The sequence below is a fragment of the Haliotis rufescens genome, unplaced genomic scaffold (genome assembly GCF_023055435.1).
Source record: "Haliotis rufescens isolate VD_foot unplaced genomic scaffold, xgHalRufe1.0.p SCAF_26, whole genome shotgun sequence".
Taxonomy (NCBI): domain Eukaryota; kingdom Metazoa; phylum Mollusca; class Gastropoda; order Lepetellida; family Haliotidae; genus Haliotis; species Haliotis rufescens.
The window spans coordinates 1,644,051-1,659,410 of NW_025963957.1; the positions used below are offsets into that span (position 1 = coordinate 1,644,051).

Below are 15,360 nucleotides of genomic sequence, written 5' to 3' on the forward strand. Positions count from 1 at the left end.
AAAGCGTTCGCTCGTCACGCCGAAGATCCGGGTTCGAATCCCGACATGGTTACAATAATGTGAAGCCCATTTCTGGTGTTCCCCGCCGTGATATTGCTGGAATATTGCTAAAAGCGGCGTAAAGTCAAACTCACTCACTCACTCACTACTTCAACAATGGCATGATGATTTACAGAATTAGGACAATTTTCTCAATGTTCCCAATCGTGAATTATTGAAAAGTACATTCATTTAATGCATATTGGGTTTGATGTTGTAGAATCTGTGTCAAAATGTTTTCTTTCGTTTTCTAAAGATGGACAAATAAATAAATAATGGAATTCATCACCTATGTCAGATAATTAACAAAGAGGGCATTTCCTTTCGGTTAAAGTTAGTTTTCTCTCCCAGTTTCAATACGTAGGTTATGGTTACAAGTTCCAAACTTACGTAAGACTCACCAAAACGTTCTTCTGCAGTACGTTTAAATAATATTCAAAATTTAGGCAATCATATTAAGCTGCTACTATACATTGTGCCTTTTGAAGACTCAAGCTGTGCTCAGTGACAACCTATGGAATCCTCTCCGGGACATTTTTTACTTAAAATATTGACACCGATCTGCTGTGTTAACGAGTGATTGAAGGGGTGGATTACTGCTGAAGAGTCGAAAGGGAATGACTTTCAACCTTAACATGCTGTCTTATAAAGGGACATAACTCTTGGGTCCCTAGTGGACAGTGCGGTAACGACTGTAAAATTTGCTTGATTGTCACATTATATTTGTAAGTACTCACATATGTTCTGATAGCGCAATTAGAAACAATTCAACTGAGGTCGTAATGTAATAGGCAGTTCTTCTTGAGGACAGGGGGCACGGAAGAAATACCTTATTCTCATAAAATGTTACAAATACACATGTTATGTCCCGAAAGAGGCAAAAGATGCGATTAACTAACATGAAAAGCCAATTTCTATGTAAAGATACTAAGCAAGCACTCGTCAGAATTAGTTTGGAAGTCTTTAGTTTATATCATTGTAATGCTACGAAATAGTATGAAAAGCTGCACCATCAGTAATAAGTAAACTACCGTTATAACGAATTCAAAGGGACCACTAATGTTAGTTCGTTATAACCGTAGTTGGTTATAAGCATATATACAGCAAAATAGTCGGGACAAAAAAGTAAGTTCTTTATATCCGTCAGTTCGTTATAAGCGTGTTCGTCATAAACGTGGTTTACTGTATATATATATATATATATATATATATATATATATATATATATATATATATATATATATATATAATATCTTGAAAACAGGAAGATAATCGACTCGCTCGGCTAGCTCGAGCCGGAAGAAATGTTGTTTTGTGCACGTGACTTTGACATGATACGCAAACGTGGCGATGCAATGCAGCCTTATAACTATACGGGGCGGTCGGGTAGCCTAGTGGTTAAAGCGTTCGCTCGTCACGCCGAAGACCCGGGTTCTAATCCCGACATGGGTACAATGTGTGAAGCCCATTTCTGATGTCCCCCACCGTGATATTGCTGGAATATTGCTAAAAGCGGCGTAAAACCAAACTCACTCACTCACTCACTTATAACTATACTGTTTCCGTGTGCGATTGTCTTCAAATCAAAATATGTTGCAAGTTTCGTTTAAGCACTGAATAACTGGTCTTAAAAATATCCGTTATGTTATACGAACTATATGCGTCTGGATCAGTTCTTACTCGTTTCACAGCGAATTCCTGTCACTACTCCAGTACTGTTACTGTTCTAGGTATTATGTGGTTAGAGAAGAACAACGCGAGACAGTTATTGCCTTATTGTGCATCAGTAATTTTGCAGATATTGTCACGGGAACAACACGTGGGATTCAAAGAGATCTGCCACCTCTTGGAGATAACTGTTGCAGAAACCTCGACCTATTGAATCGAAACAGAAACCAATTTAGTTTCGTTTACTCACCTCTTTAGAAATAGGAACAAGAGTTTGCCACTAACGTGGCTATATCCCCCGCCCCTGTTGCAGAATTTACGACATAATTAAATCTAAACAAACCCTAACCTTTTTTAACCGAGGTAGAACTTGTCATGGAAATTGTAAAAAAAGAGAAGAGTTTGGAATCTAAGTTCATCTTGCTGCCATGGAAATGTAAAAAAATAAAAATTTCTAAAATTTCTAAATAGCAAAAGGCACCAGTTAAACATGTACCTGACAGACCTGCAAATTGTGATGAAATAAAATTGAACGGTTTATGAGTTATGCTCCGGAAACGAACACTACCCTCACAGAACCTAAGTCCATCTTGTTGCCATGGAAACGTAAAAAATAAATATTTCTAAAATTACTAAATAGCAAAAGGCACAAGTTCAGCATGTACCTGACAAACCTGCAAAGTTTGATGAAACAATATTGAACGGTTTATGAGTTATGCTCCGGAAACGAACACTACCCTCACAGAACCTAAGTCCATCTTGTTGCCATGGAAACGTAAAAAATAAATATTTCTAAAATTACTAAATAGCAAAAGGCACAAGTTCAGCATGTACCTGACAAACCTGCAAAGTTTGATGAAACAATATTGAACGGTTTATGAGTTATGCTCCGGAAACGAACCATACCCTCACAGAACCTAAGTCCATCTTGTTGCCATGGAAACGTAAAAAAAAAAAAAAATTCTAAAATTTCTTAATAGCAAAAGGCACCAGTTAAGCATGTACCCGACAGACCTGCAAAGTTTGATGAAATAAAATTGAACGGTTTATGAGTTATGCTCCGGAAACGAACACTACCCTCACAGAACCTAAGTCCATCTTGTTGCCATGGAAACGTAAAAAATAAATATTTCTAAAATTTCTAAATAGCAAAAGGCACCAGTTAAGCTTGTGCCTGACAGACCTGCAAAGTTTGATGAAAAATATTGAACGGTTTATGACTTATGCTTCGGAAACGAATCGTGACGGACGGACTAAGGACGGACGGACGGACGGAGCCCGTTTCTATATCCCCCGCCAACTTTGTTGGGCGGGGGGTAATAACAGGCAACTGTAGCTTAGGTTTTTGCTGTGTGTCTCGTGGTGAAATGTACGACTCCCTTCCTGGGTGGTGTGTTTATAAGTTATGGCATCGATTGACGATAACTTTGTTTGCTTGTCAGAAAGCTTTGTATGTAAGGAAAAGGATGAAATTAACACATTGATTTTGTTAACTTTGAATTCAACATCCTTTTTGAGAAGCCTTCTTCGTGGTCAGGTGGTACGGGTGGCCAACTGGTCAAATGTGCTGCAATTGTCTATGATGCCTTTGCTCATGAGTAACGCCTAAAGCCTGCGTCACTTCGATCTTTCTCCTCATAATATATTCAAAGCGGCGCTAAAGTCAACTAACTCACCAACTCATCGTTTTAGTTCATCTTTGCAGAGATTTGGTACAAAGTAAAATGAAACGTCATTTCTGAACGCCAAATGCTCAATAATGTATGCACTAAACATATCTTGGGAATTCCGGGTTAGAACTGGTCCCAAGTAACTCCTACTGGATTTTGCGCAAAATATCCATGATTTGACTGGTTTGTCGGGTCTAGAATCGAATATTTACAGGCCACCGTTCTAGAGATGGAATAGACATTTTGTGGCGCCAAACAACATTCAGTTAATGGCGCACTACACTGCACGACCATCTGATTCATTGATGATTTAGGCAGGTGTTCCATAAGGGAGTGGCAGTTATCGAAGTATTTCCTTGTTCCTATTAATATGAGAGGTGGGGTAGCCTAGTGGTTAAAGTGTTCGCTCTTCATGGCGAAGACTTGGGTACGAATCTCCACATAGGTACAATGTGTGAAGCCCGAATCGGCTGACCCTGCTTTGATATTGTTAAAATATTGTTAAAAGCGGCATAAAATCACTCACTCACTCCTATTAACAATGCATCGATAGTAACCGGTGAAAAGGATATTTGGAATGTAAATACAGGGGATGTTGCATGTTTTGTTTGTTTGTTTGTTGTTTAACGCCGCACTCAGCAATATTCCAGATACATGACGGCAGTCTGTAAATAATCGAGCCTGGACCAGATAATCCAGTGATTGACACCATTAGCATCGCTCTACTCAATTAGTATACGATGACATGCATCAACCAAGTCAGCGAGCCTGACCACCCGATCCCGTTAGTCGCCTCTAAGGACAAGCACAGTCGCCTTTTATGGAAAGTATGGGTTGTTGAAGACCTATTCTACCCGGGATCTTCACGGGTCGGATATCACATGTGCATGCATTGATAGATGTGTGGGTGACCTCTAGCACGGAATCCTCACCCGGGACCTAATATATGGTATTTGTACTGGCGTTGATGTCACTAACTAGACAACCTGGTTACATTATCTTTCAGAAAAGTATCTAACAGACTCAGTAAACAAGTGAGTGAGTGAGTGAGTTGGGTATTAACGCCGCTTTTAACATTATTCCAGTTATATCACGGCGTGTCAGCTTTATGTGGGAGGAAAGCCCGAAGTGATGCAGGTCTCAGACGTTTACCACCTCGGTGCAACCCACGAGCACGGGTATGGTGCTGACCTAGAAACATAATCGGGGCGAACAGGGGTTCGAACCCACAATCATAGGTTTCTGGCGTGCCCAAGGGACGCAACTCTGCACAGCGAATCCCAGCGCTTTAGACGACTGTGCCACCCGTGCCCCTCCCCCCACCTCCACCCCATCCCACTTCCACCCCAACCACCACCACCCCTCTACATTCCTGCATATATAAATAGCAACACGTTGTCCTACCTAACCGATTGGTTAATGTCACTGCAAAGATCACAAGTTAAATGACGCTGACGGTGGGCAGTAGTTGGATGAGTGGCCGTTTTCAGCAAAGTTGTCTCCTTATAGGATTCCAAATGAGTACTGATAACGGAACCTGCAATTATACCTTGTTAGTAAGTCTAAAAGAACATAATTCATTGATATTCAACTACTTCGCCAGATTGTTCTTCATTATATGTCAATCTGGAAATTATATTGATGAAAGACAGTTGGAAGGGCATCGTGTTATAAATCATCAAGATGGATTATAAACACGTTAATGTAGACAAGAAACAGTCTTGTTCTCCACCTTGTTTGATTGGGATCTTTCCACTTGTCTCGCCTGAATATCTGTCAAGCGCAGCAGATTCGTTGTACGACTGTGTATTATGCCTGGCTTTGGCCTGCATACCAAATAGTTTTTCAGGAGTAGTCCGTTGTGCCATGTGCGAACAAACGTCTCCCGATCACGTCCCAGACTAGCTCATAATGGGGAAAGGTCAGGACTCATGCCTTGCCATTGCATTATTGTTATCTTTTGCTGCTAAAGGTCACTCGTCAGTTACAAAACGGACCAGTATAGTTCGAAAACGCCATAACGTTTGGCGCAAGTGTGTTGTAACTGTAGTACTGTCGAGTGACCCATCAATGGACAACATGCAGTCCCTTTCATTCTGGCAGTCATATTATAATATCATTCAGGGTATCCACTCCTAAGCTTGTAACTGCAGAAAAAGAAAACACTCGAGCGGAATGTTGGCCACTATGAATATGTATCAGACCCATGACATTCCATGGAGGAAGGGTGTTGGTGTTGGTGTTGGTGATAGCTGCAACAAATCGAAACTTCAGAGGAATATTATAAGAAGGGTTTTTCGCGAACACCTCGTGTCATCACTGATTTTCAGAGGTCCATTCATGTATTTAGAGCTATTTTTTCCCTTTGCGCCAAATGGAATCTGTTTTGGCGGATATTCTCTTGCATTGACAATTTATATTTGACAATAAAAATATCACCTTACTGCCCCGAATCCTGTATAATGCATTTTATCAACTTTCCGACCAATTTTTTCACGATGAAAAATCGTGAACTAAAATGCAACAAAAGGGTCTGGCCTGACAGTGTTCTTGTCATGCTAAGTGTATGAACCAGGAAGAGTACAGAGAAGAAAAGTAATTTTAACATGACATGAGGCATGTTCCTGCAGAAGTCGGACTGTTGTTTATTCAATAGGTCATATACATTTCATCATAGATTGACTGCACAAACAAAAATGCTTTAAACTTTAAATTTACTTACCCAACTTTTTATGCATGTATATGATTTGTATGCGGTTCCTAATGGTTCATGTATAATTCTACACTGAAATATTTTCTGAGAGTGACATCCTCAACTCAGCATACATTCATTGTCAAGTTGAGTACATGTTGAGTTTTACGCTGTTTCATGACAGCTTGTGACACACAACGATGGTATTATCATTTGACGGAAAGTGGATGAAGCGGTCATTCAATATTGCCCTGAGCTTAGAAACAGGCCAACAATTAATTTCTTTCCTCCTTTCCAATCTGGCAAGCGCCATTGTGCGGATTCCGCGGCATCGAAGGACACTATAATCTCAATCTGGTCATAAGAGTGAGCGATTGTGGTTTTACGCTGATTATAACATTATTCCAGAATTATCTCATCGTGGAACACCAAAAATGGATATTGTATGTTTGTGGGGAATCGAACCCAAAGGATAAGCAAACGCTGTAATCGCTAGGCTACCCCAACGCCACTGTCATAATAGTTAACTAATGTCAGCTTGTTGTAAGGAGTGAACTTGATGACTTTGTGTCTTAATTACACAAAGTAATTAGCCATATGTAAAACAATATTCACTCACAAACTCATGTGATTTGAGTTACGTTATGATGATCATGTCAGAAGTGATCACACCATTTAGATTTAACAAAAGCGTCTTAGCGATGACATAAAATCATCAATATCCTCAATAATCAAATCAAACACACCACAACCAACATGGAATCTGTTTCAGCTGATAATTGGTTATTCTCTGGCGATGACATCTAATATTATTTTACATATCCTGATCACCTGCACAGCCTCTGTGTCATGGAGGTAATCGTAGAACCAATAGAGACAAAATTAATATCTTCCCGATAATGTTTGAAAACAATAATAATACCCCCAACACAATCGTTTTAGTTGATATTCTGAAAATGTTTTGTGGGTCTACAGTTGTCAGTTCAACGAAAACAGTAAATCTTGAAGCGCTGAAAATATACTCATATATTTCTAGTCATTGGTCAGATTGGCCAAGCTTCATCAAAATGGGTTTTCTGTTCCATATCTATGTAGTTCATATCAATCAACCGAGTCTGACCACCTGATCCATTCAATCGCCTCGTTCTCCATGCACAGTTTTCTGGGGACTTACAATTGTAGACATGCATTGGTTACAGTTCAAATCATATGACATAAATATGTTTTACTATAGTTTGGGTTGTGAAGGAATATGTGAAACCGTGATTAATTTAATGTGAATAAAACACATGTTTACTTCAGCAAAACACATTGTATTCACTTACAAAACACTGCAATGATTCTTTGTACAACATGCACGTAATATATATCCACTTCAGAATTAATCCCTGGCAGTGGTTCATAAAAAGCTTCCTAAACATCTGGAGACGAATACAATAGACGGTTCTGGGATGTGACATACAGAATTTTCATACAGAAAATACCTGTATGTAATGTACATCCACTCCAAGATGAATCCCCGGCAGTGGTTCACAACAGGCCTCCTGGACGTAAGGTACTAAAGTAAATACCTTCAGAGATCATGATCAGTATATGGTAACACGAATGAAAAAAGACATTGCATCACTTTTAACCAGCCTAGTAACCGATTATCATACCACTTATTAAGCCATTATTGTTTCAAATTTGCAATCTCTCTCAGATGTTTCCACAACGCTGTCTGATCTTCAGGGTACTCGTCCACGTGTATTATAAATTCCTCCTCAACCATGTTCAACAGACACTGGGGAAGGTCCCCTGCTTCAATGTCACCCACCAGTAAGATCAATATCCGGTTAGGAATGAGGGCATTCATGGAGTATATTGCTGCATTGATGGTGAAATGTGACCAGGCAGAGGGGTCTTCAAGGAAATCATGTGATACAACAAGAACAGTCTTCCAACTTTTGTTAATACCTTCTATAATTCCGTCAGCAATGTCATGACCCGGAAGTACTTCACGATCTTTTAAGAAGAGACGCACTGGGTGATTACAAAGCTCTAATGCAGGCCGAAGTTTCCGATAAACAAAAGGAATATCAGCTTCACAATATCCAATGTAGAGTGTGAAAGAAAAGTCTTTTCGAGTAAGATACTTGACGCCAAACCCAAGTATTCCCATGAGTATGTTTTTGAATCTTGTTGGATTCTTGGAGATAAGGTATACAGTTACAATAGACGTCAGGAAGACAGTCAAACATGGGACTGTGAGAGTGAACATCCATATACCAGTACAGTGACGGTGGATACTGATGTAATTCCTGACAACCTCAACAGTTCTTGTCATTTGTCCATTGTCCTGAAAACAAGGGAAATTCCTATCAGACTCATAAATTACTGGTGAGTCTATCAACCACAGGATGAAGTCCAGATTTTCACAGCCACAAGAAAATGTGTTGCCTGTAACTATGACTTTTAGACGGTTTCTTTCGGCTGAGGAATCCAAGTCAGATTGTGTATACTTATCCAAATGTCCTATCATATTATATGACATGTTCAGAAGCGTAAGACTTGGAAAAGTAGTTGTCACAATCGGAATGGTATCAAATTTGTTTTGCGAAAGATGAAGATATTTGATTCTATTTTGATTTAGGATGAATGGGAATAATTGGAGACCATTCAACGAAAGATCCAAATATACCACTAATTTAAGAGCACCAAATATATTTCGAGCTCTTAGCACATCATTGGCAAATTGTAAGTTGCAATCTTTCAAAGATAACGTTTTGACGTTTGAAAATGACTTAAAAAAGTCTCCAGTTACATTGCCAAGTTTGTTTCCAGATAAGTCAACGTGACTTACATTCTCCAACCCTTTCACACGAGCACGATCATGTTCTTGGTTGTATCCAAAAAGCAATGTGTCAAGATTTTTTGTATTTGTAAACGTGATTTCATCATACGTATCTGCCAACATGAATGTTTCTGTTGCATCAAAATAATGGAGTTTTGGGGGTAGCATCAGTGTGAGGTTCCCCTTTTTCCTCCCTTCTGCTCCTTCCCATCTGCCTAAAGTTCCGTCATATGTATGATGTTGATGACTTAAGTCCAGGTATCTCATTTGTGAGAACACCGCAACGAATAACACAAAACGTGCATCTCCAATGAGACGGTTTTCTGAGAGATCAAACACTTCCAAACATTCACGGATGGGTGACTTGTTTAAAGAACCTGTTTCAATTAAACATATCCGGTTACCTTTCAAGGACAACTCTAAAACACATATCTGAGTCAAAAAGCGTGTGCTGTGTTCTGTTAGGATACGGTCATCTACATCTTCCTTTAAGCGAGCAGGGGTTTTAAATGTGTTGTTCAACCATATTCTAGTCATGATCCTTCCAACAAGAGGATAAAGAAGATGTAAAACCTTTTGGATACCGATGGCATTGTTGGTTAGTTCCAGATGTTTGAGGAAGGGCAACGGTTCAAGAACACCACTCTCACACAACGTTAAATGGTGACAGTGATTTAGAAGGAGTACCTCAAGTTTAGTTTCATTTAAACTTTGAAACGTTTCATTTGTTAATTTTTCTAATGAACAATGACCACCATCCATCTTGAGAACTTTGAGATTTGTCAGTTTGGAGAATCCAGACCCAAAGACAGCATCTGGAACGGGGTCAATGTACAGGCTGTGGAGCTTGGTGAGGGGAGCTAACACCAAATCTGGATATGCTTTCATCTTATTATTCTCAAGATTGAGTGTATGCAAATTCCCAAGGTCTCGGAAAAGTCCTTCGGGTAAGCAGTTGTTGTGCTGTGAGAGTTTGTTACTAGCAAGAAGCAGAGTGGTCAGACTGAATATCCCCACCAAGGCATCAGGCTCCATAGTGATAAGTAAGTTATTGTTCAGGTTTATGTGCGTAAGACAGTTTAAGTTTTGAAATGTCATATTTCTCAGAACTGTTATCTGATTGTCACTGATGTCAAGAGAGGTAATATTCCGTGGGAGGTCGTCAGGAACTTGCTGGAGTTGTCTCCCTCTACAGTCAACAAACAGTTCGCCATATTGGTCATGGAAAGTACAGACGTGAGTGTTGACCTTTGAGATCCTTACTGCAACCATTATGAGAATTCCGATTGCCGCTGCCATTATGTCTGGAAAAAGAATAAACGAGGTGATGACTTCCCAACAACGTTTATAATGACATTTTTAGAATGTGTAGAATTTGTATGCGCGCTATTTTAAAGAACACTTGGTTACGTGTCGACTTTCAGATTGAAACAATAAGTTAATTAGGAAATCTTTACTCAAAATAATTCAGTGTGAAATCAACAATGAAATGTTTTTCAATTAACAACTGTATTATAAAATTAACTAGGTAATTACAATGACAGTACACTCTAGAGTACAATTTAATGGCAGTACAATTACAATGGCAGAATGAAACACAATAGCAGTGGCGATACCAAGTCAGTGACTATAATATTAACCTAGCAGCATGTGCAAGTAATAATTCGCGTTTCTGGTTCCTTTGTAGGGACAACAAAGTAAGATAAACTAGTTGTTCAACGGAGCTAAAAAACGTACATGAGAAAAATCACAACTGCTATTTAAACATAAACATGATATACATTATCATTTGTTTTCAATCAATGTTAATAAATGACAAATTGCTTTGTATGTTTAAACGCCTCACTATTCAAGTAATCTTCCAGCTATGAAACGGTGGCTTGTAAATAAACGAGTCTGGGTTGAGGTGTTTTTGCTTGTTAGTTTAACACAGCATTCAGCAATATCTCGGCTGTATTACGGCGGCCTGTCAAGGCCGGACGATCAAGTGAATGATATTTTGAGTAACGTTCCACCCAGTTGGGATAAGTTTACACGCAATCAGCCAAGTACCCGAATCTGACAAGTAGTTTCATTTAGTCGCCTCTTCCGGCCAGTGCTAGGGATCACTTCCAAATAGGAATGCCCACGGGTTTCCAGTTTAGTCGCATCTTACGACTAACATGTGGTGCTAGTGATACATTCTACCCCGAGTTGCCAGTTTCATTCGACCCATTGTGATGATCACCTTTGATCAGTGGGGGGCCTGGTAAGAATATAGGTCCTCAGCACATTATGCTTGTCGTCAGAGGCGACTAAATGAATCGGGTGGTCCGGCTTGGTGACATGGTTTATTGCGTATCCATAAGTTCTTGACTAACAAAAATGTATCATATTATATTCATGTAACATAGCGTCCAACTCAGTGCCAAAGGGAGAAATGATAACGACTTATAAGACAGCCCTGATATACACCACTAAGAGTATCAAAGTAATGAGAAATATATGTGTATGTTTTACAGCATATTTTACCTCACAATACATTTCCAATAAAACATTAAAATATTTTACCTTGAATTCCTTTCTTTAAAAAATGGTATACCAAAGACATTTTCTATTTACAGAGTCAAAAGCCTTTCTGAAAAAAGCAAATAAATTATAAAACCTATCATTATTCCTCGACAGATACTTTTGTACTAACACTGTAATACGAATGTATCATCAACAGTACTAAACAGCGGAAGAGAAACCAACTCATCTCTTTGGAAATATAAAAATAAGACAAACTGTAGCTTACGTTTGTGCTGTGTCTCGAGGTGAAATGTTGTGTACGACTGGCTCCCTTCTAGCTTAGTGTATATTTTTTAGTAGCCTCAGTTCATTTATCTATTTTCCTCATGGCCAATAGCTTTCCTAAACATTCTAGTTCATATTGTGACGTCAAACAACATTCAATTCATGACAAAGGCAATTGTTCAACAAGATTAAGGAAGTTGCATTTATCAGTGTTTTTCCTTCTTCCCGTTGATAGTGACGGATAATAACTGACAAAGGAAACCTTTGGAATGCATATAGAGGGGATATTGATTACAGGAAATGCTTGAAAATGGCATGTATTGAATCCTCGCTGGATGCATACTGGCGTTCGTGTCACTAACGAGGCTACATGTCTTCATTATTTGTCAGAAAAGTATCCAACTGACCCAGTAGACACGGGAACATGAACCACCTGGTCCTTGCAGAGATCTTGGACTACCTCCTACTTTGTCCTACTAACGAGGCTACGTGTCTTCATTATTTTTCAGAAAAGTATCCAACTGACCCAGTAGACAAGTGCTCATGAACCATCTGACGCCGGATAATTTTGTTAATTTATTGTGTTTCTTTTTATGTGCAGCGTTACGCTTATCGGTATCGTGCATACGATGGCTTTGTGAATCATTGGGAAGTTGAATTCACTACTGATAACACTGATAAGACAGATTACAATTTAACGTCAGTGACGAAAGATGTTCCTGGTGAATTCGAGCTATTCAGATTCCTTTTTAAAGGAGACAATGTACATGTTTGAAAATAAGTATTTGCAAGCGGATGATGCCTCTGGCCCACTTTCGTGGTGCCAGTGTGTTCGTAAACACAGTAGTCCTAGCTGGTGATGTGGAGAGTAATCCTGAACCTAATTCCAGACAGACTACCCTCACAAGTACTGGTGATATCCAGGTAGAGCCGGCAGATATTTCTGTTGCTGGAGCTACTGAAAACCTAACGGAACAAACTGTAGTAATTGACATTACCATACATGAACATTACCAGAGCATAAACTCATTTGAACTCATTGAAGTGGTAAGAAGAGGCATAAGACAAGAGTGAGATGGTATTCACTTCGGAATTACCTGCTATTCGCCGGTATACCTGGTGACCCCGAGGAAAGCCCTCTTCAGTGCGAGGAACATGTGCGTTCTTTTCTATATGATTTCCTTATATGACTGAATATCAAATTGACGATATACATTTTTCATATAACACGTGGACCACGTTCACGACAATAGTCAGGCCCTATCAGAAAAGTTCTTATCCAGATATGACACAGATGCAATATTTGATTCGGCACATGTTTTATTAAAATATGATTCAAAGCTAAAAGTATCCAATGACTACACCTACAGAATACGAACCAGGAGGAAGCTGGTTCTTCCTTTATAAATTATATTCTCCAGAAATGAGGTTGAGGGTTTACTTGTCGGATGACAAGCTGGTCTCAGATAAAGTGACGTATCTGTATGAAGAATGAAGTGCAGATCTTGTCACACAGGGTAAAACCGTTCTCTTCTCCTTCTGCACTGACACCTACTGCGACCCTCATCCTGAGATTCACACCCCTAGTGACTCGGGTGTGACCCAGCGCACACCTACACGGGTGCTCCATCTTTAGCTAGAATGTAAACGGATTTTATAACAAGCTTAGTATTTCTAACGTAATCAATTTTCTTTCTAATTTAGATTTTGTCTGTTGGAAACATGGTCACATATATTTAGCCAATATTCCTGTTTCCAGTCGATTCGCAAAAAGAATAAAAATATGTCCGCTTTAGTAGACGTCTCACAGTACATATCAAAGGTATTTTCTCGTTCACATTCAGTGTGACCGAACACTATTTGTCTCATAAACTAAAAGCGACCCAAAATATTTAACATTCTTAGTTTAAAGCGTGGTCAATTCTACGATCCCGACCATATCATGAGCACGTGTTTCATATAAATCACTACCTAATTCTACCATGGCATTAAAGAATGCTCGATTCGGATTGCTTAAAAGGACGTTTCCTTCTTGCTACAGAAACCAAGAAGATGGAGATGCCTACTTCTTGCCTGAATGACTTACCCCAAACTTTCACATAGATGTTATCAAAGAGTAACTCAAGCTGCTGGATGCTGACATTAATGGATATGTGAAAGTGACCAAACGTCCATCGAGACAGAATGTACAAATGTTAACACGGACTTTTAATGGGATTTATTCAACCACGCCAGAGGATATATGCTCAGCGTTTGGCATGTACTTTGCTGATTCAGCTACGTCTGTAATGTCGGATAGTTTTGATAAATCCTTTGTACTTTCTAAATCGGAGAAGTGGTATTTTAGGTAACCTCCTGTTGAATGTGTTACTTCGTATAAATATTACGGCATAACTTTCTCTAGAAATATCTCTTGGGATAAGCACTTTGACAGTGCTATTTTGCAATCTAAATGAGCATTATTTTGTATTTTAAGAAGTTTATCAATTCTAAAACCTATACTTTTCTTTTCTTGGTGTTGAGATGTCCGCTTTTAACCATGTTGCAATACTAGAGGAAATAAGGACGATCTAAGGCCTTGAAATTTTTACACTGACAGCCATACAACCACCATCTGTATCGTTGAATGAAGTCGTTCCTCGAAAAGAGAGGTGACATGAGCGTGTATATGCTCAAGTCGCCCTGTAGGAACATCTTTTGTAGTTTCTTCACAACAAAAGTATTCAGTTATCATTTGATGAGAAAGGTATGTTAAGAACTACCTCAGTAAGCCAGTCACAATGACAGCGCGTCGTAATACATGTACATGTCAAAATGGACGACACGATAAACGTGACAGGAGATATTTCCGAAGTTGTTAATGAACCTGTGGCGGTTACATGTGTTAGATATTATTGATCAATTGATCACTGAAAGGTGATTGTAAAGATGTGTCAAAAAGATACTAAGCTAAATTCATATATAGCTGGGCGGTCGGGTAGCCTAGTGGTTAAAGCGTTCGCTCGTCACGCCGAACACCCGGGTTCGATTCCCGACATGGGTACAATGTGTGAAGCCCATTTCTGGTGTCCCCCGCCGTGATATTGCTGGAATATTGCTAAAAGCGGCGTAAAACCATACTCACTCACTCACTCACTCACTCACTCACTCACTCATATATAGCTGTAGACTGACACGAATCGAGTGGCTACCATAATAGTTTGGAAGTGAATTTCTGCGTTTTGTTCCTCGGATGGGTCGTAGCGAGGATATTCGTGAACGAAAATGCTCTCAAGCACTCTGACGTTTCTCAATGTATGCTACAACACTAAGTTCATAATTAAAGGGTCTAAATGATATAAAAAAAACGCCTCTGTAATTATTCGTGCTGAGGAATTCCCCGGGGTTCCCCCAGGAATTTTGAAGTAGTCCGTCAGTGTTTACGTCATTTCAAGAATACAATCTCGTGAAAAACGTATGAACTTCAAAATGTGTCGTTCATACACTTATGAACATCATGTGGCCAACCTCTCGTCCAATGGAAACGCCGTATTTCGTGTAAACTTCATATTTGAAAATTATTCTAAAACCGTTTAAGTTGAAAAACCTCTGATATAGATACTTCCCCTTTGCTCACTATGACTATTTACATTCGAAAGTTTCCTTTCACCAGTTACTGTTTATGTACTATTAACATGAACCAG

At 39.3% G+C, this 15,360-nt stretch overlaps 1 protein-coding gene across 1 annotated transcript; it reads right to left on the reverse strand.

The window, feature by feature from the left end:
* Positions 1 to 6,025: 6,025 nt before the first annotated feature.
* Positions 6,026 to 11,741, reverse strand: LOC124141457 (toll-like receptor 4). Its single transcript, XM_046509483.2, has 2 exons — positions 11,679 to 11,741; positions 6,026 to 10,206 (listed from the first exon to the last, which is right to left on the reverse strand). Exon 2 carries the CDS (start codon positions 10,199 to 10,201, stop codon positions 7,742 to 7,744), a length of 2,460 nt encoding a protein of 819 aa, XP_046365439.2. The 5' UTR covers positions 10,202 to 10,206; positions 11,679 to 11,741; the 3' UTR covers positions 6,026 to 7,741.
* Positions 11,742 to 15,360: the final 3,619 nt, after the last annotated feature.

Bases quoted from the DNA above. Each gene is read 5' to 3' on its own strand.
- LOC124141457 (XM_046509483.2), bottom strand. From the start codon at position 10,201: ATGGCAGCGGCAATCGGAATTCTCATAATGGTTGCAGTAAGGATCTCA.